Raw genomic sequence first — 23641 nt, 5'->3', positions numbered from 1 at the left:
AGAGATGAGATTTGCTTTCTTAGTATCCGAGCTGTTGAAGGCAAAAGGAATCAAGCTCTAAAAGGCAGTCGCTGCTCATCGCAAGAATTATTATATATGGACCAAGCCATCGGGCTCAAAGGGACAAGTTAAGGCTCCAGCAATAGCAACCCCCACCAAGAAGAAGGCAAAGAAGTTTCCAGCTCAAGCAGAAAGCTCTTCCAATGTTCCCCTGGCCGAGGGGATAAAGCAAGCTCAAGCAATGTGTAAGTTGGTTGTTGGCAACTCGAGCCAATCACCCGAGAAAGTTTGCATTATTCCTCAGAGTGCAAATGTGAGCTCTTGCACCTTGATCACTAAGTCGGCCACAAGACTTTGGTTTTTCACAAGATGACACTTGTTATACCTCCTCTATCTACTATTTACAATAGAGTTGTTAGTTGAACACCACATGTTGTTCAGTTTCTCCAATGGTATGACATGGCTTCAAGTTGAAGTTGTTTCGTCAAAGCTTGATCTGGATGTAGAAATATAGCTTGTCTCTCTTACTAGTTAGTACTTGATTTCCTTTAAAAATCCGTAGGGGCGGGGATGCGTGGAACCCATTAGGTGCGGGTAGAATTGACATCCCTATTCACAGAGCACTGAGAATGAAATCCACTCCTGACCGTGCATGTCCCCGCTCGCTCTAAGACAGGACGAGAAAGGCATTGAATGTCTTCTCTCTCTTATTTAATGCACATTTCAATATTTTGGTTATTCTCTCTCTCCTTACCATATCACTGACCATACTTATAGCTAAAAAGACCAAAATTCCTCAAACATTTCAAAACTTTCGAGAGCAATTAAGTCTATTGTCTAGTTGCAATTTATTTCGCTCAAACCCATTCATTGCAACCCAATCCACTTTCATAAGGTATAAATACCTAAAACCCAGGCAAGGTCTTTCACTTTTAGCAATTTTCGAAGAAGTAAAACCTTTTTCTCTCTCAAACTCTCTCTCAAAATCCCAGAATTTCCAAAGTCTTCCAAAATTTCTAAAACCCCAAACTCCATTAATAGCGACTTCAAGTTCTTCGTCTAGTTCCTCCACACAATCTTCACAGGGCCGGATTTTGGGTTGTGCAAGCAGCCCAACAGCACAGGGCCCCCATTTTTAGGGGGGGGGGGGGGCAGTAGGCCAATATTTAATTTATACCTAAGAAATTAAAAAAAAAATTTACAATTAAAACGCCGGCATCACTGCATCAGCTCTCTAAACGACTAAACATAATTAATTCATTAATTGAGGCATGCATTATGTTAACTGATCAGCTTTCCCACCGCCGCACGTTTAGAAATTAGAAGAAATAAACAAAAAATAATAATTTTTCTTCTACACCTGAGTACCTGTTTGACTGTTTCTTCGTGACTAAGGACTCTAATCGTCTTCTAATCTTCTTAGCAATTGGCAAAGGTGCAGAGCACTGAGACTTCTGAGAGCAATAGAACACTAAAATCAGTAGAAATAGCATGATAGGAATCAAATATTTAGCATTTTAGAGGAAGACAGACACATGAAGTGATTTGCGATACTTTTCGACGGTTTCGCAGCAGCCAGCGAACAACAATTTCTGATTTCGCAGTGGCTGAGGGGCGAGGGCTGAGGCGCTGAGCGGCAGACGGCAGTATCGTAGTTTGCATATTTCCGCAATTCCTCAATTCTCCCAAACGACAACCCCAAACGGCCCAATTCCGATTTCCGACATTCCGTAACATTGTAGCGAAATCAAGGAAAGGAATAAGGACTTTGAGGCTTTCCAATCAGGTTGTTCCAATCCTTTTTGTTTTTACTTAATTACTTTAAATCTTTAATTTTAAGCTTTTAGTTTTACTGTTTTACAATGTACTTTGGTAATTTTTATTAGTTGTTTGGTAATTTTGGTTTAATTGTTGTTTGCGTAATTTTGGTTTCAATCAGTAAGTTTTTAGTTGTTGTTTGGTAATTTTTGTTTAATTGCATATTTCTATATTATCATTAGTCATAACAATTTTTAATTGTTGTTTGGTAATTTTGGTTTCAAATCTTTCAATCAGTAAGTTTTTAATTGTTGTTTGGTAATTTTGGTTTAATTGCATATTTCTATATTATCATTAGTCATTACTATGGCTCCTGGTATTAGAAAATATGAATCTGGATGTGAAAAACGTAAGAAACAAAAAAAAATTTAAAGAGTTACAACGATTACAAAAAGGAGCATTAGAAAAGTTTGTAACTAAAACACCACAAATTTCTTCTGAAGATTGACTTATACTTTTGATAGGGCCCCATTTATGTACAAGAACAGGGCCACCAAAATTAAAAAACCGACCCTGAATCTTCAACGCATTCAGCCCCGATAACAAACCAGACAGTTCTTGAGGAACTGATCACAAAGGTTAAGTCTGGTTCCATGCTTGACAGAGATGTCTACCTCCGCCATAGTGAGGATAGGGCGACGATGGAAAGGGTGTTGAAGCGCCTATGTCACATACAACTATAAGGAGGTTCACAATCTTAACGCCACTAAGTTCTTTGTGAAATCAAAGCTTGCAAAGAAGGAGGACGCCATTCGCTCCACAGTCAATGGCACGGTGGTCATCATTGTCCATGGTGACATTCGGGCGATGTTCAACTTCCCTGTTCGTGAGGATGACAAGATGGACTGTTCAGCCCACTCCTACAACTAAGAGGAGCTGTGGAAGGAGGTCCAAGGTGAGTAGGCCCTAGAGAAGCTGAAGTTTTCTTTAAGGAAGAAGGTGCTCAAGCTAGAGTTTGAGCGTGTTGTGGACATCCTCAGCAAAATTATGGAAAGTCAAGTTGCCCACACGGACAACGTGACCAAGGAGAAGTTCACAATGCTGAGTGCACTCCTCAACAACTACCATGTTAATTAGTCAAGGGTAGTATATGTCTTCCTCAAGTCATGTATTGAGCGAGCTGTCAAAAACCACACCTTGATCAAGAGGTGAGATTTGGTTTCTTAGTATCCGAGCTATTGAAGGCAAAAGGAATCAAGCTCTAAAAGGCAGTCGATGCCCATCGCAACAATTATTATATATGGACCAAGCCCCCGGGCTCAAAGGGACAAGCTAAGGCTCCAACAATAGCAACCCCCACCAAGAAGAAGGCAAAGAAGTTTCCAGCTCAGGCAGAAAGCTCTTCCAATGTTCCCCTGGCCGAGGGGATAAAGAAAGCCCAAGCAATGTGTAAGTTGGTTGTTGGCAACTCGAGCCAATCACCCGAGAAGGTTTGCATTATTCCTCATAGTGCAAATGTGAGCTCTTAAACCTTGATCACTAAGTCGGCTATAAGACTTAGGTTTTTCACAAGATGACACTTGTTATACCTCCTCTATCTACTATTAACAATAGAGTTCTTGGTTGAACACCACATGTTGTTCAGTTTCTCCAATGGTATGACTTGGCTTCAAGTTGAAGTTGTTTCGCCAAAGCTTGATCTGGATGTAGAAATATAGCTTGTCTCTCTTACTAGTCAATACTTGATTTTCTTTAAAAACACTTGCACACTTGTATTATTTTCTCTAAAATAACCAACATCTCATTCAGCTTTAAATGAAAGTATTTATAGACACATTTGAATTTGTCTGTTTGAGGGAACAAAATTCAAATAGTCTTTTATCTATTGTGCATTCACCAATTGATATTCAAGTAGGTTGTTGCTTTTGTATGATTTACAGTCGTTACTGTCACCTTTTCTCTTAAAATCTTGGCACTCAGCAGTATTCACTTTGTCTTTGCCATTTATGAAAATTCATCTTGAGATGTGTACCTAGGACTTGAAATACCTTGCAACATTATTCTTGATTACTGTTCGATTGAGATTGTTCACTATCTTGCCAGTGAACATTATAATTTTCATCTTTAAATTAACCCTTTTACTTTTTTGGAGATTTTACTTTACACTTCAATCTTGAGAAACCTTTTGAATTTGACTTTTCGTAAAGTCAAATCTAACTACATTCTGATATAAACTAATTATCTAGTTAGTTTGACTTTTTGGTTAAGATTGGCTCTTCCACTTTTCGATCATTCAACTTTCGCGTCTTCAACTCTTCAGCCTTCAACCTTCAACCTTCTAAATTGTGGCTTTTCAAAGATTATTGTTCACAACCTTGTAAGACTTAACTATCCTAAGATTTACATTTCGGATTGAGTTTACTTTCCGTTATTTTTACTTTCCAGTTAGTAAAGTTCGTTCCTAAAGTTGACCTTTTAGATTTACATTGAAAAATTCCTAAGTCTAGAAAGAGAAAATATTGGGGACCTAAATTTTCTAACTTTGTTTGCTATCATCAAAATCTAAATTACACTTCTTCTAAATAGATATGTTCTGGGAACCATGAGAGTTTATGGAAGTAACAATGGTTGACTTTGAAGTGTAATGATATAACCACAAGACCCAAAATAGCAAGGAAAATGGACCAAATAGGAGTTCGGAGTAAGAACTAGCCACCTTAAAGGGGTTCCCTTCGGGTCTTCAATTCTTCAAACTTCAAGTCTTCTACTCTTCGGTCTTCAGCTTTCCGGTTTTCAACTCTTCAAACAAGGAAATTGAGTATAGATCAAGCACTAGATAATAATATATTCGCATTAAGCTAATCCTAACGTAACAAGTAAGACAAAAATAAAAGGTGAGCAAGTAATTAACTAACATAAATAAATATAAATAAATTGGGGAATGCAAGTTAGTGAGAAGTGGGATATTTGAGTCAAGTGTGTAACTCTATAGTGTTGATCTAAAGTGAAACATGTATTTCGGTATCAACAAGTGTTAGTGATTAAATATTGTAAACCCCAACATCTACTTGGCAAATTATTATGGCAAACTAGATAGTTCAGGTTTAGTGTCTGTTATAGTATTTGAGTGAAGATCTGGCAAAACAGACACCGAATGAAGATCTGGCGGAATAGTCACTGAGTGAAGATCTGACGAAACAGACACTACACTAGACGGGTTTTTGGAAATTAGATGTTGAATTTCACATCCTTTATGACCAGCAGAGCATATTGATGTTTTTAGAAACCATTCCTGATGAAGTCAGAATTGCAAAAAAAAAAAAAAAAAAAAAAAAAAGTGCCTAAGTAATCTAGCTTTGTCTACAAGGAAACCCTAGAAGATTACTTGTCATCCAAGACTCAAAGTATTATATATACTGGTTGTTTACATTGGAAAAATAAGAGAGAGAGAGAGAGAGGAAAAAAAAAAGGTGTTTTACAATAAATATTCTTCAAGATCTGAATATCAAGAATCTCTCTCCACGAATTACAAAGAAAATACTTTGAGTTATCATCTTCTCAAGACACCATTGATGATCTAAGTTTAATAAGAGTCTTGGGAAGAAGTTCTACAAAGCTTAAATCAGTGGACCGTATTCCATACAACTATGGTGCAGTGGTGAGTGTGTCAGCGTGACGATAGTGACAGCACGGATCTCCAAAGGGACTTTGGATGCTGCAGCACGGATCTCCGAGCTCGACAAACCTCTATAAGCTTCAAAAGATTGGGTACTACCGTGTGGTGTGTAGCACACATTGGATGAGAAGGTGTTCTTTTACCATCTGTTTGATTTGTTGTTGAGATAGTGAATTGGACTCACTGATGGTGGTTCCCCAGACATAGATATTGTTGTATCGACTAGGTAAACAATATCGTGTGTCTTTATTTCTGTTTGGCTTTATTTCTGCACTAAGTCTTATCGTTGATACATATATTACTCTATTAGTCATGCTAGTTCAATGATAAATCTGTCTCTCAAACATAATAATCTGAATCCATAATCTTAACACGAATACAGAAAATTTCAAATATGTGTCGGAGGTTGCAATACATTTACTTCCCTGAGATACTTATATACCATTTCCCAATGAGCAAGAGTTAAGTGCAAGTGTGGTGCCCTAAATTATTCCCTAATTCCCATCAAGACACAATTTGACAATGAAGCATACAATTTGAGTTCTTAATCACACACTCCAACAATAGAAAACACAAATTGTGACACAATGTAAAAAAAAAAAAAAAAAAAAAAAAAAAAAAAAAAAAAAAACATTGTCAAACATGTATTTCATTAAGAAACATTGTCTCAAATACACATTGTGTAGGAAAATACAATGAGCTAAAAATATTGGAAAAATAATAAAATATCTAAAAACATAATAAGTCTCAATCAAAATTATATTCTTAATTTATGTCCATATTTTAGTGCTAACCATTTTGTACTTTGTGTTTTTAGAGTTGTACTATACAAATTTTTGGACAAAAATACCCTTACCGTTATAACTTCTGTTATCTTCTTCATTATTTTTATCATGCACATGCATCCACCATATCTTTTCATATATTCTTTAATGATAATAATATTTGTAGATATTATATATTGGATTAATATAATAAATGAATTTTATTTCATTTAAATTTTAATTAATAAGAATTTGTTGGTATTATCCCAAGCTTCTCATTAATCTTTGATGTAGCTTGAATCTTCCTCCCTCTTTCTTGACCTTGTATGCTTCATTGTCCAACAATATAAAACACAAATTGTGACACAAGGTAAAAAATAGCACATGTATTTCATTAAGAAACATCGTCTCAAATACACATTATGTAGTAAAATACAAGGAGCTAAAAATATTGGGAAAACAATAAGATATTTTTTGAATAAGTGGTGTCATCCCAAGCTTCTCCTTAATCTTTGATGTAGCCTGAATCTTCCTCCCTCTTTCTTGATCTTGGAAAGATTCCTTTTCCCAAAAGTGTGGGTTCCAACTCTTTTCACTTTTGGATAATAGAAACCCCATAATATCTCCCTCTCTAACCTCCACCCAGTCTTGCCAAGCTAGAGTTTTGGGAGAAATGAACGATTTTATTGTAGGAAAAAATGAGGGACGATATTAATTGAATCCGAAACAAATTATGTTGTGGAACTGTGTTCACCTCCAAAACTGTTAATAATTATGAATATATAGTTCAAAATTTATGAACATATAGTTTTGTAATTATGAACATAGAATTGTGAACATAACATATAGTTCAGTAATTATGAACATAGAGTTCAATAATTTTATGAATATGAAGTTCAAAAATTATGAATACATAACTTTATAATTATGAACAAACAGTTCAATAATTATGAACATATAACCATGTCTACCTTGCAAGGTGAACACGATTCCACAGCATAACGATTGCCGAAACAGTCAATTATTTTAAAGTAAATAGTTCAATCCTTACCATTGTACTATTGTTTAAAAAGTATAATTCGATCACTACACTACCAGTCTGCTTCTCATTTCGCATAAACAGTTCACATTGATTGCCATATTTATGGCGTACTCAGCACAATAATGTTACACATAAATATCCCAAATATTCTGCAATGATATAATGTTACAAAATAAATAAGCAAGCATTGTGAACTGCAACAACAAACAAAAGAAAAAAGAATTAAATCACTGTGAAACTTCAGCAGCAGACATTTGATCTAATAACGCAGCAGCAATTTCGCCATATCCCTCTGGAAAACTAATTGTTGGCTACACCCCAGACAAAAGTGTATGTCATTTTATGTTTATTGATTGATTGTAATTTTGTAATATGATACATGGATTTGTGATAATATATTTATGTAATGCCAGTTATATCTTATATATATGCTAGTTATATCTTATATATTAGATATTTTTCTAAATTTTTTACAACATGTATGCTTTAAAAGGCGTTAACATGTAGGCCTTAAATAGGCTTTGGCAAATTATATCGTGCACTGCGGTACATAATTGATTATGCACCGTGCATCAAAACGACGTCGTTTTATTTAATGAAAAGAAACAGAATCTTCGCAAAAAATAACTCCGTTCTTCAATTTCATTTTGTATACACTGCAGTTTCAGTTCATCACAACTACAGTTTCATTCTGATATAACTAATGTTATTTAATTTTATTTTATATACACTATAGTTTCAATTCATTAAAACACAATTACATGATCATTTCAATATAATTACAGCTTCATTGTACAATATACACTCAAATATGTGAAATGTTATTCAGTTTCATTTTATATATACTGTAGTTTCATTTCACCACAACTACAGTATCATTTTGATATAACTGCAGTTTCATTTGATAATATAAAAATAATACGTGAGACAGTGTCGGTTTAGACACATTGTAGTGCCGCTCCATTATAACTGCAGAAACGGTGCCGTTTTGACGCGTAGTGCATAATCGATTATGCACCGCGGTGCACGATATAACGATTGTATTTAGAACCTACCATTTTTAAAGGCCTACATATTAAATAGGCTTTTAAAAAAGTTTCAGGTTAGGCCAGGCCAACTGTAGGCTTAGGCTTGAGCCTAACAAAAAAGCCTACATACAGACCCAGGCTCAAACCTAATTTTCTAAAACTCAAACTCAGCTCGGCGGCCTATTTACATCGCTAATGCACTTTGGCTTGCGGTTGCGCCCCTCGAGGATAGTTATGTTGTGGGCTCGTGCCCAGCGTGCTTCATGGGCACGGATAACGGTGCCGTCAGGCACCGTTATCTTCCCTCTTTTTTTTTTTTAAAAAAAAAAAATAATTTCAGACCGCTTCGTTATAGGAGCATATATTCACAGCTTTGTGTTCATAATTTCATAACTGTACATTCATAATTCCATAACTGTACATTCATAATTCTATAACTGTACATTCATAATTCTGTAACTGTACATTCATAATTTTCGAAGCTCTATGTTCATAATTGTAAGTTCATAATGTCAGAGTTCTATGTTCATAATTTCATAACTGTACATTCATAATTCCATAACTGTACATTCATAATTCCATACTGTATATTCATAATTCCATACCGAACATTCATAATTTTCGAAGCTCTATGTTCATAATTGTAAGTTCATAATTCCATAACTATACATTCATAATTCTATAACTGTACATTCATAATGTCATAACTGTATATTCATAATTTCATAACGAATATGCCGTTAACGGCGTTTCGAACAAATTTTTTTTTTAGTTAAAACAGCGTCGTTTTCACGGAAAACGACGCCGTTTTAGCGCCGTGCGCACCTTGCAAGGTGCACACGTGGGCATAGCATAATTTGCCGCCCCTCGATGTCCACTGATTTGCATGCTTTCTCGAATTCTGATTGGGTTGACAGTCCTGTGGACTGAAAATCCACACGCGGTTTCACTGTGTTCTTGGGGGCGAGGTCTTCCACTGAGGTTGAATACAAGGGCTTGGCAAATGTTGTCGACTTGCCGCTGAGGTCACCTGGATTGTTTCATTACTTGATGAGCTTGGCTTTGTTCTGTCCAATCCACCTCAGTTGTGTTGTGATAATTTGGGAATCTTGTGTTTTATGTGAGGACAAAACATGTGGAAGTTAATTATCATTCAACTTTATTTCAACCAAGGATCTGTTTGTATATTTGTATACTATAAACCGTACGTATATTCATTGTTCACAGTTAATACAACACAAAGTCTCTTTCCCAAGCCGTATAGCTGGAATTCAAACCCAGGTTTATCAACATATTCCATATCATCCCTCTTCTCATTATTCTCCACCTAATACAATATTTGACATCTGTTGTTTGGTTTTAGACTTTGTCTTAGCCTCCCTAGTCCCTCCACACAAGACAGCTTTGCTAACTAGTTGAATCTGAAATTAAGGTTTCGTCCAGGAGGCCACTTTTTCTGGTCTGCAACTCCCGTGTACCGGCCAGAAACTTGAAGATGTGCAGATATGGAAAGGTAGGAGGACGGCTTCAATCTTGACTCTCTGTCCAGCAAAATTGATTGATATATGCACATCTACAGTGTCCATGTGTTGGGGAGCTAGTAACCATCAAGAAAGACAAATTGAACTCCATCGGAGCTGCTATCTATCGTAAACCAGACACAAACGACTGCTATGAACAAAGAAAACGCAACAAACCACCTCCCATGTGTAAGAAGGATGATGATCCTAATGCAAGTATTAATTGCATCTGAAACTGCACCATGAACAAGTTAAGACACTGCAACAAAAGTCATTGTTTTGGTGCAGAAAATTCTAATACTTGACTTCATTTTTCAGGAACCTTGCATGCATAGAGCCCCAAGTGACGAAAAGGAGAGAGGATCAAAATGGCCTGAGTGGCCCTTTCTATTGTGCAAGCAAGATTAGTTGGATTAGCCCACTTTTCTGTAGGTTATATATTCACCTAAATGGCCGGCCCGACTTCACACCCCTCCATATTGGCTTTACAGAGCTAAGAAGGGAATATATTGAATCAGATTATAAGCACTGGAAAACGTGGTGAGAAAGACATATTTGAGTAGTTTATGGAGGGTAAACACTACATTAGAGATACATTTCCACTCACATTAACAGACAATGATGATGCCAATTAAGCAGGTAATCAATGTACTGAAAGAAGATTAATGGCTACTCAGCAGCACTATAGGACCTTAAAGTGTGGGTGATGAATGTGGTGAACGGAGATTCGCCAGATACACTACTTCCCATCATTTATGAGCGTGGCCTTTTCGGCATGTACCATGACTAGTGTGAATCCTTCAGTACATATCCAAGAACATATGACCTCCTTCACCTCTTCTCCAGGCTAAAAAAGAGGTAATTGAAAAGCACATCATCATTGTATCAGATTGTAATGAAGTTTATTATCTGCAGGTGTGACATTAAAGGGGTGATGGTGGAGGTTGACAGAATAAGTTCGACCTGGAGGTAAACTGATAGTTCAAGATGAGTCAGGTGGAATTGTTAGGGAAATAGAAGACTTACATATATATGCCTCAGTGAGAATAACACCTCTCACAACAATATTATGTGTTTGCAAATAATATGTTTGAGTGAAGAAAAATAAAACGAGCAGATCTTTAACATTACTAAAAAAGAAAGCATAAGCTTCTATTCAGGATATTACAAACTTTGATATAACAGACAGGTATATGATTCAAGATATATATCCTCTGCTCTACAAACTCTCAACCAAGTCCCCTGATAATTTGCTCCATGGGGATGAACTGTAGACCCTCCATCAGCTTCTCACGAGTTTGACAAGTAAATAGTTCCTTGATACATTCCATACAACTGTACTATAGACTTGAGTGAAGATCACTAAACTACCAGTCTGCTTCTTATTTCACATAAATAGTTTACATTGATTGCCATATTTATGGCATACTCAGCACAATAATGTTACACATAAATATCCCAAATATTCTCAATGATATGATGTTACAAATAAATAAGCAAACATGGTACTACTGCAACAACAACAGGAAAAAAGAATTAAATCACTGGGAAACTTCAGCAGCAGACTCTACCAAGGTAGCAGCAATTTCGCCATATCCCTCTGGCAAACCAAATGTTGGCTCCATCCCAGACAAGCCTTTGAAAGCCAATGCCAACGAGTACCCTAAAGCTCTTGCAACTGGCACTGCAACTGCATTTCCCACTTGTATGTACCTATTTTACCATAAAACAAAACAAATAAATGCTTGCACTCAACCACACTACATTCCAGTTTTATTAGTGAATTTAATAGAAGAGCACTGGTGGGATGGTTACCTTTCTTTGATTGGGCCACACAGCTTGTAGTAGTCAGGGAAGCCCTGCAACCTAGCATTTTCTCTGATTGTAAGGACCCTATCTTGAAGGGGATGCAAAATAGCTTGGTTGTGCGGTTCAGCCCTCGTGACAACAGTGGGAACAGTTTCATCCCACCATAGTCTTCTGAATGGCCTGCATAAATGAACATGGGAATATTAGCACCTAAATGTGATTGAATATGATGATGATACAGGTAAAAAAATACTACTGCATACTTTGAGGAAGTTCCGCCCACAAATGACATTGCATAATCAGGAACCTGTAAGTTAAAGAATGATTTAGTCAACTACAGCCAAGGGAATAGCTGAAGGAAGAACACAAGAACAAACATACCAAGGGTTTCCCTGAACTCAAGTATACCCTCTCTACATTTGGATCCCAGTGCACTTTATTGTCTACAACACGAACACCTGGCAGATCCCTGAAGTTTGCTCCCTAACATAATATACACAATGGCTCAGCATTTTTGAGAAAACAAAACTTCTATACCAAAAAACTTCAAAAGAATTTTTGATACCTTGGCTTTCGGAATGTGACAGACACGTTGATAGTCATCATCATTTAATTGTAATGGACGGTGATCGTGCAACACTATTCCAGGCAAACCATCTCTCCCAAGCCTTATAAACTGCTGGAATTCAGACCCAGGTTTATCAACATATTCCATATCATCCCTCTTCTCATTATTCTCCACCTGTAATACCACACCATATAAGCTAAAATAACCACATGTACATATTTGGCACCTATAATACAAAATTCATAACAAATTTACCGGAGGAAGATCAGATATTGCATCCCCTAGAAAGAGCTCTTTCTTCAAGTTGGCACCATGCCCTTCATCATATGCAACAGTATTTAGCTGCAGCCATGAAAGAACATTTATTATCTGATTGCCAAGTTCACAACAGAGGGTTAACATGGAAGAACTAATTATGCATATTCTACCTCAAACTCAGTAGGAATAACACCTCTCACAACAACATTATGTGTTGGCAATGGATACTGTGGCAATTTCTGCAAAATGAATAAGGTCAGTAAGCAAATCTAAAATCATAATATAGACTGTACTAGGTTTCGTATTCTCGTATCATAAGAGCTCATAAGAGCTAAGGCATTCAATTTTCCAGTTCTATATTATCATATAAATCAATAGAAGGCCAAAGTCATGAAATTTTAGTCTATTAAAAAAAATGACTCACAGATTATTCCAATGTTTTTTTTGTTTTATTAGGAGATTTTATTACCTCTCCTCGAAGGGCACCCCACATGAAGACTCGCATGCGAAATTGTGGGAGTCCATATGCTCCGGCAGCCATCATGCCCATCCGTGCTTGATAATTCAACCCTACAAGCCGGCTTAAAGCATATCTCCCAAGAAAACCATTTGAAAATTTCAGAAGATCCACAACATTTTCCATTAAAACAAATCTTGGTCTCAAGAAGTCAACCATGTCCATGTACACTTCAAGCTGCTTGTTTTTGGGATCTTGTAAAGGATTCTTTGTGTTCCGGAAACGGTTGAAACCACTTATGCCTTGACAAGGAGGACCCCCACATATAACATCAACAGCTCCCTATCAAAACAGAGCATTAAAAAAGTGATCCCATACGCACACTGAATATTAATTAGTGAATAGAATATAGTTGGAAGAGGAAAAGGACTTACAGGCAAAGGGAAACGTTTTGCTTTAAACCCATTTACCACAAAATCCTTTATTTTTAGTGGACAATCACTACATACCATAAAAATAAGATATATATTAATTAACACACAAGTGAATCTTATCAAGTTTTAAGTTACATTTTTCAATTATACCTCAAACCATCTATAGGTTCCCATGTGTCATAATCTGCACCATAGCCCTTCCAATGTATCTACAAAAAAAAAAAAAAAAAAAAAAAAAAGGAGCACAGCAAGGTTGAGAGCAATTGTATTTGAGGCCTTTCTAAAGAAATAGCAACACTCACATGAGTTTCAAAATGTACCTTGAAGTATAATCCAGGCTTTTTAATACCATTAGGATCTCCATAACAAACATCCAAAATATGCTCAACCTCATACACTTCCCCATTTCCATCATTTTCAGCACCTTCATCATCATCACTATTTTCATCCTCTACCTCTCCATCAATGTTTGAAATGTTCAAATGAGGATGCGGGGAGCAGTTTCCTTTTATTAAGGAGCAAGATACACAGAGCTGCTCCCACTCCTTCAAAAGGGACAAGAAATCTTCAGCAGGCTCATTCCTCACCTGAAACAATATCACCACCACAAATTTTATTTAAAAATAAACTTGGTTGAAGAATAAATAAATACAACCTATAAAAGAAAATGAATTAGGGAGGATAATGTTACATTTGTCTCTGGATGGTTTAACCTCAAGCTTTCACATGCATATTGATTCAAATCAACAGCCCATTTCTGCATTTGAAATTTTAATACAAGTTACCAACTTGACAAGCAAAGATAAGTATTCAAAAGCAATTATAACTTACAGTAACCAGATTAACACCACAACTATTAGCTCCTAGACATAATCCAGTAGACATTCCTCCACAACCAGAATACATATCCAGGAGAGTCATTTCAGAACTATCCTCTTTAGCTTCTGCAGATTCTGCAACATCCATCTCACTGGAGATTGTAGAATTGGACTCACTAGAAGAAGCTGTAACATCTGCATCACAATGTTTAATTTTAACATTTGAAGAAAAAAAAATGTGCTTCTCTTTTACACAGGGAAAAAAAACCAACCAGGTGGCAAGTTCAAAAATGTTGAGCATGGTATCAGATACATTGTATCACAATATAAGTCACAATCAGCTTTTATGATATCCCTTGAATTGGAATTATCCTGTGATAAATCAGAACATATTAGAACCCTAATATCAATGAGTTTTTTTTTTTTTTTGAAAACAATAATATATCAATGAGTTAAAAATGCTCAGTAATCAAGTAGCAACATACATTGGAAGGTATGCGATGAATATTGACTTTTTCAACAAGGCAATCAATGGTATTAACATCCTTAACTTCAGAAAAGAAGACACGCTGTTTGTCAACAAACTCATCACAGCCTTTGATAACCTAATAAATGAACCACATTAAATTATCATTTAGGATGAAAAAGTAGCAATTTAAAACTCACTGGCAATGATTCAAGTACTTACAGTGTCCTTGGCTCTATAGTACCATTGAGCTGTAAAATAAAGTGCACCATCAACTGCTTCAAACATTTCTATAATTCTGCAGATGTAATTATCTTCACCCTCTCCAGCCTGAACAGAGGAAACATCACAATAAATAATTTTAATAAGATTACAAATTTAGAGCAAACCTTAAGAAAATCTATTTGTTACCAAGTAGATAAGGCGTGAAATTCATATATAGAAACCTAGAGAATATGTGGTAAATTCATTCACCAAAAGGTCTTTCTCAATAAATTTCTTTATTTAACCTTGGTTCTTATTGTTTGAAACAGAAGAGTACAGCAAAAGTTATTATCCAACCATTTTCAATGAATATTTACTAAAAACTAGAAGTTACAAGATAATAGCGCATACTCATTCAACTGAAAGATTAAAAACCTCTCAAAAAAGGCCTATTTATCCCATCCTAATGACAAAAGTAAAAGACAAATCAGAACCTTACCTTAACATAAGCATCATCCCCAAGCTTATAAAACAGGCCATCAACTTTTGCTGCTGTAAAATGTCTCTTAGCCTGAAGTACCCCAGCAAATTCATCTTGGCTGTACCACCAATTAATTACAAATTTATTATTTATTATATTATCTAATCAGAACATACACAACAAAATCTAAATCTTTGATTGAATAAATGCATTAAAACAAAACATAAATGGAGCATTTGCCAGCAGAGGAAATTTACCTAGTTATACTCCTAGTTACACCATTTGATTTCTCAGTCCCCTATAACAATAAACATTTAATCAAGAAATGCATAGCAAAACACAACAGAATAAACAAAAAAAAATGAAGTAACTCAATTTAAAACACATCAAGCCAATAAATAAGAAGAGAACAAATGCAATTCCAAGCTCAAACCTTCTGGTAGCGGTGAGGCCACCGCTGCTTCGCTTCCTCTTCCAAAACCGGACCCCCAACAAACTCACTGTCCTCATCGTTCGTCACGTTAGTCGTGATCCGTTTCCGCTCCGGCGGCGAAGCCTGGCTCCGCACGAGGTTTCCACCAGCAACATCGTCCGATTCCTCCTCAGCCGCCGCAAGCTCTTCGTTCAACTCCGAGTCCTTTTCAGCCGAATCTACCACCGCCTTCCGCCTTCCCCTCTTCGACTTCCGGCTAGAATCCGAGTTCGTCGAAGCCTTCCTTTTGGCCGGCATTTCAACTGCACTGCCAGCAGCCCCAACCACCTTAACCTCAGTAACATCCTCCGCCAGATCTCTAACCTTCTTCGGCCTTCCTCTGGTCGATTTCCTAGCGGAATTCGAACAGGTCTCCATAGCAAAGAGGTAGAAATGGGGAGTTTTTGTGTGGGTAGGGTTTTAAGCTGGGGAGCAGGAGGCGGTAGTAGTGTAGTACAGAGAGATTTGGAAATCGACAGTGAGATATAAAAGGTCCAGATTTTGGAGCCGAAATTTTTGAAATGGGTTTGGAATGGCGGGAACGCGGAATTATTGGCATTTTTGTAAAGTATATTTGAATGTACATGACGTCCGGGAAAGTGTACGTTAGTTCTGGTGGGGTATGACTGTATGAAGCTCTGTTTGGTTGACTGGTTGAGCCATCAATATTCTTCCATTTTTGTTTGTTTTTCCTAGATTTCCTATATGGCAATTTTAATTCGCTCTACAAATATCTATCCGAATTCATTTCTAATTAGTCAATTTTGTAATGATAACAGATATTGAATTAAGGGTGAATCTTAAAAAATTAAACTCGCATTGAGTTACTACCCGACTCACTGGGTATATATATTACGGAGTATAAAAGTTTTTATAATTTTTGTTAACATTTTACTACTTTTATTTATAAACTTTATTTTTAAAAATTAACAATTTAATTATTATATTTGAATATTTCTATTATTTTATATTTTAGTATATTTAATGAATTTTATTATGTTATTATGTGTAAGTAATTTAAAAACATAATAAGTTTCAATTCAAGTTATACCTCTGATTTATGTCCGTTTTTCTGTTACATTTGTTATGTATCTTATGCTATAAAAGTTATACTACATAATTTTTTGGACAAAAATATATCTACCGTTATAACTTATGTTATCTTTTTCACATTATTATTACCATACAAATGCATACACAATATTTTTTTCTACATTCTTCAATGGTAAGTTTGATTTTGTTTAAATTTTAATTAAATGTTACCATAATTATATTTAGTAATTTATCATTTCTTTTTTGAGAACAAGTAATTTATCATTTTTATAATTCTTACTTCAATAATATAGATTTGAATTCAACAATTATAAATAAATAAATATATATATATATATATATATATATATATATATATATATATATATATATATATATATATATATATATATATATATATATATATCTCTACATCTCTACAAATCTAATAAGAGCGAATAATGTTAGGCCCTTAACTGGAACAAAAAAATGTCGGTACTAATTGTTTCTTAAAATGAATGGTTCATATTATTTTGATTTTAGTATCTTTTAATGATTTTCCTTATTTACCCTCTATTATATTATTTTCTTCCCTTAAATAACCTTAAATTCCGTTAGTTTAAACTTTAGTAACGGAATATTCCGTTAACTATTTATTATTTTTAATATACTCTTAATTTATTTAAGGTCTTAGGTTCGAACCCCATCCCAAGTATAGTTGGCATAATTGTTAAACATATATTATGAATATGTTAAAATGTATTAAAAATATATATAATATAAAATTTAACATAAACTTTGGTCAAATAATTAACTCGACTAAATAAATAGCATTCAAAGTTGAGCATCAAATATTATAAATCAAGAACTACTTTAAAATCATTTGATTTTCTTGAATTTTTTTATTAAAAAAAAATAAATTTAGGTTAAGTTTTTTTTTTTTAAATTAATCTTTTTCGGATTATTTAGAACAAAACTTAATATTTCAATTATGCTTTTGCATTATTGGAATGATTTAGGCCATTATGGTATTAATATTTTTTGTATTTTTTTATAATGGTACAATTCTACATTATTTTACAAATATTATACTATTATTTTTTTTATCGGACAAAATTGTTCTTACATCATTGTCAGACCTGCGCGGCCTAACTACAAAGTTGTTGATCATAAATACAATTACACATGGACTCTAAAACGGTAAGATCATTTTTCAAATAATTGACAATGTTAACATCCTACTAGCTCCAATTGAACAATTTTACACATCAAAATTTTATCAATGCATGAAAACTTTTAAAGAAATTTGTAAGTTAATTTTTACTATATCATTATATTAATATCTATTGTAACCATATATTTTGAATTATTTATTATCATCCTCTATTGACAGCAATTGTAGCAATTGTTATGGACAAACTCTCAAAACAATTTGTCTCAACAAGGAATGGAAATTTAAAAAAAAAAAAAATCATTGATTTCATTATTGTTAAAGAAAAGTATGGACAACACTTTATTACTCTTATTAATTAAATAAATTAGTAGCTACAACAAAAAATGCATATGCATTTAATTAATTTAGAATTAGATGTCTATAATGCTTTATTTTAAAAAAAAAAATTATTCATTATAAAAAAATTTAAAAGAAATATAATTTCATTAGTTATATTATCTTTATTTTCTACAATTCAAAAATTCCTTACCTTCAAATTTATTAATTTATTATATTCACTACATTGTTCATTGTCTTCTTTTTTATATTATCTTGTAATTAAATATCAAAGTTATAATACAAAACATGTTATATATATATATATATATATATATATATATATATATATATATATATATATATATATATATATATATATATATTTATTTATTATTTATTTATTTATTTACCAAGTATTTTATACAAATTAAATATAATAAATATTAATATTTTGTTCAATACTTTCACATGATAACCTACGACACACATCTCACACCACATGAAATATGTAGGAAATAAACTACCACTACTAAATATCAATAGGTATTTGTACACTAAAGAGTTCATATTACAACTAAAATCTCAGTCATATACACAGCAAGGCAAATCTAAAACTTCCTACACCATAATCTCATTGCATGATGAATCCCTCTATCCTGCTACCAGTAACCTAATTGCACATGACACACTACCAATAAAAAAAAAAACATGTACTGAAGATGAAAACAATAACAATGCTACCCAAAAAAAGAATTAAGAAGAATTAGAGAAATTTAAACAAAAAGTAGTATTTATTTAGACTATCGCTTTAAGACTAAGTATTTAGACTAGCGTTATTACAAAGTTGCAAACATTTATTTTAGTGACAGTTATAATCAATCTCTCATATATTATCTTGCAATTATATATTTTAAATTACCGATTTAAATAAATAAATTCAACATTTATTTACCTATACATGAACATCTTCTATATAATATTACATTGATATACTTTGGAGTACTTATTTAAAAATAATTATTGGGCATTATCCCATTCGCGCAAAGAGCGTAAAAAAACTAGTATATATATATATATATTAATATTAGGCATATATTTGTGCGCATCACGCATATAAAATACTAGTTTAAATATAATTTTTAAACAATTAATAAGACAATAAGTTGTGGTACATTGTGATCTAGTGATATGAAGTGAGTCTCTCGAATGGGAGATCATGGGTTTGAAGCTTTGATGACTAGTGGGGACGATATATGAAGAGATACTACATTGTCATATAGTCAGTAGTACTCAAAAAAAAAAAAAAAGAAGGTGTTTGGCAAATGACTGATAAATGATTGAGTTAATTGATAGTTAATAGATGATTGAATTATCTGATTTTGACCCATTGATAGTAGCTATTTGCAAATATTTATTTGTTAAATTAGTTGTTTATTCGTAATTGATTACATGCATGTAAAATGACTTTATAACATTAACAATAATAATATGATTTTTATTATTAAAATACAAATAAGACGACAACAACGATGACGACGATACCGACAACAACAACAATAACAACAACAACAATAATAATAATAAACTAAAAACACTGGGAAGCATGATTCCCCTTTATATTTTAATGTAGGATTGATCTCACATTGAAATGGTATAAAAGAGGAGCGTTGAGCTCCCGTTATAAAAGGAGCATAGCGCCCCTTAAATAAATCATAGAGCCCCTTAATCACATAATAGTTAATTGTGTGTTTTTTTTTTTTAAATAATAAAAAAATCGGAGGGCGTTTTGAAAAATTTTGTTATTTTTTCAAAATTGTTGGCATTTTGGGGTTAACTAGCTTATTTAGTTTGTATGATTAACTTCGTTAGTCAGGTAAACCCTGTAAGAATGGAAATTTTAAATGGACTGATTGTGCGATATTGGGCATTCAGTGATAATTAATGGGAAAATGGCACTTTTTCTCCCTGTGTTATATGCTTATAGCACTTTTTCCCCCTGAGTTATTCATGCATTCACATTTGCCCCCTCAATTATTATAGAAGTGGCGGTTTTTCCCCCTGATAATATTAAACGGACATTTCTACCCTTAAAACAAATATTTTATTTATTTCTCTTCTTCACCAAATTATTGCTTATACGTAGGGATGACCACGGTTCGGTTCGAACTGAACCAAACACTATAGCAATCAAATTAAAAAATTTCGGTTATGATTCATAACATAACCCAATATTTGGGTTTCCGTTTATTAAAATCGTGAACTGGAAAAAATGGATCCTGAACCGTGAACCGGAAGTTCAAATCGGAACAACTACTAGCAATAGCTTAAATTATAATTATAATATTTGCAAATAGTGTATGTTTTTTTCTGCATTTATATTGACTCTCACATATATGTATATATAATCGCGATTTGAGTTTTATTTTGAACCGTCGGTTCAAGATTTTGGATCCAATTTGAACGGTTGGTTCAAACTTTCTTTTAAAATTTTATTTTTTTATTTTTAAAATATTCTAAATTTAACACTTAATGTATTTTATTTTTTCAAATTGTGGTTATAATTTGTTGGAGAAGAAAAATAAATGAAATATTTATTTTAAGGGTAAATATGTCCATTTAATATATCAGGGGGAAAAACTGCCACTTAAATAATTTAGGGGGAAAAAGTGCTATAAGTATATAACAAAGGGAAAAAAAGTGCCATTTTCCCATAATTAATTATTTTAATTGGGTTAAGTGGATAAATATTTATTTATTTAGGTTGATTAAATAGTCCAATGAATATTTAATTGGTCTAGTTACTTAATCCATAGTAGAGTCAATCGTTATGCGTTGGACTCGTGTCCAGCATGCTTGCTGGACACGGGTAACAGTGCCGTTAGGCACTGTTATCTCCTTTTTTTTTTTTTTTTTTTAAATTTCAGACGCTTCGTTATAGGAGTATATATTCATAATTTTATTACTATATTATTAATAACTGTACATTCATAACTCCATAACTGTACGTTCATAACTCTATAACTGTATATTCATAACTCCATAACTGTACATTCATAACTTCATAACTGTACATTCATAACTCTATAATTGTACATTCATAATTTTCGAAGCTCTATGTTCACAATTTTAGAGCTCTATGTTCATAATTTTATCACTATATGTTTATAATTGTAAGTTCATAATGTTAGAGCTCTTTGTTCATAATTCGATCAATAAATGTACATTCATAATTCTGTAACTGTAGATTCATAATCTCATAACTGTAGATTCATAACTCCATAACTGTAGATTCATAACTTCGTAACTGTACATTCATAATCTTCGAAGCTCTATATTCACAATTTTAAAGCTCCATGGTCATAATTTTATCACTATATATGTTCATAATTGTAAGTTCATAATGTTAGAGCTTTGTGCTCATAATTTCATAATTGCATAACTGTACATTCATAACGGCATAACTGTACATTCATAATCCAAAAAAAAAATAACGCCGTTAACGGCAAAACGCGCGCATTTTTTTTTTTAAAATTAAATGACGCGTTTTTTTTGAAAAACGACGTCGTTTTGGGCCCGTGTCCACAATTCACTGTGGACACGGGTCCAGGGCATAATTTGCCTAGTAGAGTAATTTGGTGTTGAATTGTTTGACCCAAATTGAAGAAATATTTAATTGAGTTAAAATGATAGATCGAGCTATTTAGATTAATTGGGCTGCTTAATTGACGGGTTTTGACTTGTTTTCGACCCATAAACAATATATGTGGACCATATAAATGCATAATTATGAAATTAAAATTGTGGTTAATTATAAAATTGATTTGAATATTGGATGGATCATGAACCTGGATGTGATAGTGTCTCGATACATTTCACATAATTAATTCAAATAATTAAATTAAATTTGAGAATTATCTAAATAGATGGAGTTTGTTAGATTTCCCATACACTAACCACAATAAATAGTGGTTTCATTTATAAAATAAAAAAAAAATGCTCTGAAGATCTGCATATACGAAACTATGTCACGATGAGGAATACGCATCTCTGCATACAAGCTCTTCATTGAAGAACAAGCAACGTACTTAACTCCGGGGGCCTTCAGCAAGGAACTTATAGGATGCCATGGAGTGGGCGTGAAGGAAAGGCATACAGGACATTGAAATCCAGTATGATGCTAGGAATGCCATTCGTTGGATCCGTGAGAAAGCTGAGCTTCGGGGAGCCATTCATGAGCTTGTCCAAGATGCAATCCGATTGTGTGATAAAGAGGGGAGGATCTCCATTCGTGCCACATCTACCGTGAACATAATAGAGTTGTGTGCTATTGGCCTCGCCATGTTGGGCACCCTTCAACAGACGGATTGGAAGGTGTTTATGTCGATCTTGCCCACCGGAGAGTGAAGAGGTCTACACCAATGACCTTGTGCATGTCAGGTGTTGCCGAATGCCCTAGAGTTAGGAGACCATCTAGTTTGGCTATCCCCGGGGTCCTCCCTCCCTATTTGATAAAAAATTTAAAAAAAGATAATGCAAGATGTAGTTCAAACTTTGACACTGTTTTTTTCTATTACAATGTAGTATCTGTTCATATACTTTTGACACTGTTTTTTTCTATTACAATGTAGTATTTTTTCTATTACAATGTAGTATCTGTTCATATACTTTCTCAACATACTAAAACACAAAGAGGAGGCTTGAACTCACAACCTTCCAAATGGAAATCCAACTTGGGTACCATTAGACCACATAGTCCTAGTTCAAACTTTGACACTGTGATTTACATGCAATTAATTTTTAACACTTGTAATAATTGGTTATGATATAACGTAACATAATGAGGGTAATTTTGTCTGCAAAATATGCAATTTACAACATGTTATGCATAATACACAAATCTCTTAGTGCCCAAAAAAAAAAACAATAGCATAAACATAATCTATAGCCACACCTATAAAGTTTTTCGATTTCAAAATACACACAAATCTTAATTATTACTTTTACATTTTCAAACTCATTAATTACAACCAGTTTTGACTCACCATCCTTTTTGAATGAAGCCTAAATATGTTAGTTAATTAATTCTTTAACATATGCTTTATTAACTAAGCCTAATTAGGTCTCAATAAATAATGCGCGAGATTTTTATGATAATGAATATTTAAATTTTGAATTCTTGAAAGATAGTATTTCGTTTCAAGTCTCAATTAAATGCATTTTCTTCTATTTAATGCGCATTGTTCCTTTCTTGCGGCCTCTTTTTTTTTTTTTTTTTTTCCAATAATTAATTCTTTAATTTATATGTTTTATTTACTAAACCCTAACTGGCTAACTGGGTACACAATGAGTTATGGCGTTTTAT

General features: G+C 33.7%; 1 protein-coding gene across 4 annotated transcripts; it reads right to left on the bottom strand.

Annotated features, from left to right (window-relative positions):
* Nucleotides 1-7298: 7298 nt before the first annotated feature.
* Nucleotides 7299-16222, bottom strand: LOC109159606 (DNA (cytosine-5)-methyltransferase CMT3-like). Of its 4 annotated transcripts, none has more exons than XR_002050629.1 (20): nucleotides 15717-16221; nucleotides 15541-15581; nucleotides 15302-15401; nucleotides 14821-14928; nucleotides 14618-14737; nucleotides 14405-14504; nucleotides 14146-14327; nucleotides 14006-14071; nucleotides 13635-13901; nucleotides 13465-13523; nucleotides 13315-13381; nucleotides 12893-13222; nucleotides 12594-12662; nucleotides 12421-12507; nucleotides 12163-12339; nucleotides 11979-12080; nucleotides 11861-11904; nucleotides 11604-11777; nucleotides 11270-11501; nucleotides 7299-7399 (listed from the first exon to the last, which is right to left on the bottom strand). XR_002050629.1 is itself a non-coding variant. In XM_019307725.1 (20 exons), exons 1-20 carry the CDS (start codon nucleotides 16131-16133, stop codon nucleotides 7468-7470), a joined length of 2688 nt encoding a protein of 895 aa, XP_019163270.1. In that variant the 5' UTR covers nucleotides 16134-16222; the 3' UTR covers nucleotides 7308-7467. The 4 variants fall into 4 exon arrangements, 3 of the variants coding, with proteins under 3 accessions (XP_019163270.1, XP_019163273.1, XP_019163271.1); XM_019307725.1 differs by having other exon boundaries at nucleotides 7308-7546; nucleotides 11403-11501; nucleotides 15717-16222; XM_019307728.1 differs by lacking the exon at nucleotides 7299-7399 and adding an exon at nucleotides 7434-7452 and having other exon boundaries at nucleotides 11304-11501.
* Between the last annotated feature and the right edge of the window lie 7419 nt (nucleotides 16223-23641).

The sequence above is a fragment of the Ipomoea nil genome, unplaced genomic scaffold (genome assembly GCF_001879475.1).
Source record: "Ipomoea nil cultivar Tokyo-kokei standard unplaced genomic scaffold, Asagao_1.1 scaffold2833, whole genome shotgun sequence".
Lineage (NCBI taxonomy): Eukaryota > Viridiplantae > Streptophyta > Magnoliopsida > Solanales > Convolvulaceae > Ipomoea > Ipomoea nil.
Note: the sequence above shows the minus strand (reverse complement) of the source record. Positions and strands in the feature narration are given on the sequence as shown.

What these genes read in the sequence shown, in the direction of transcription:
- LOC109159606 (XM_019307725.1), bottom strand. Translation starts at nt 16,133, where the DNA reads ATGGAGACCTGTTCGAATTCCGCTAGGAAATCGACCAGAGGAAGGCCG. An exon ending in GTAACTAGGAGTATAACTAG is followed by an intron (nt 15,402 to 15,540) that starts GTAAATTTCCTC and finishes TTGGTGGTACAG; the next exon opens with CCAAGATGAATTTGCTGGGG. An exon ending in TGTGGCCCAATCAAAGAAAG is followed by an intron (nt 11,502 to 11,603) that starts GTAACCATCCCA and finishes ATGGTAAAATAG; the next exon opens with GTACATACAAGTGGGAAATG.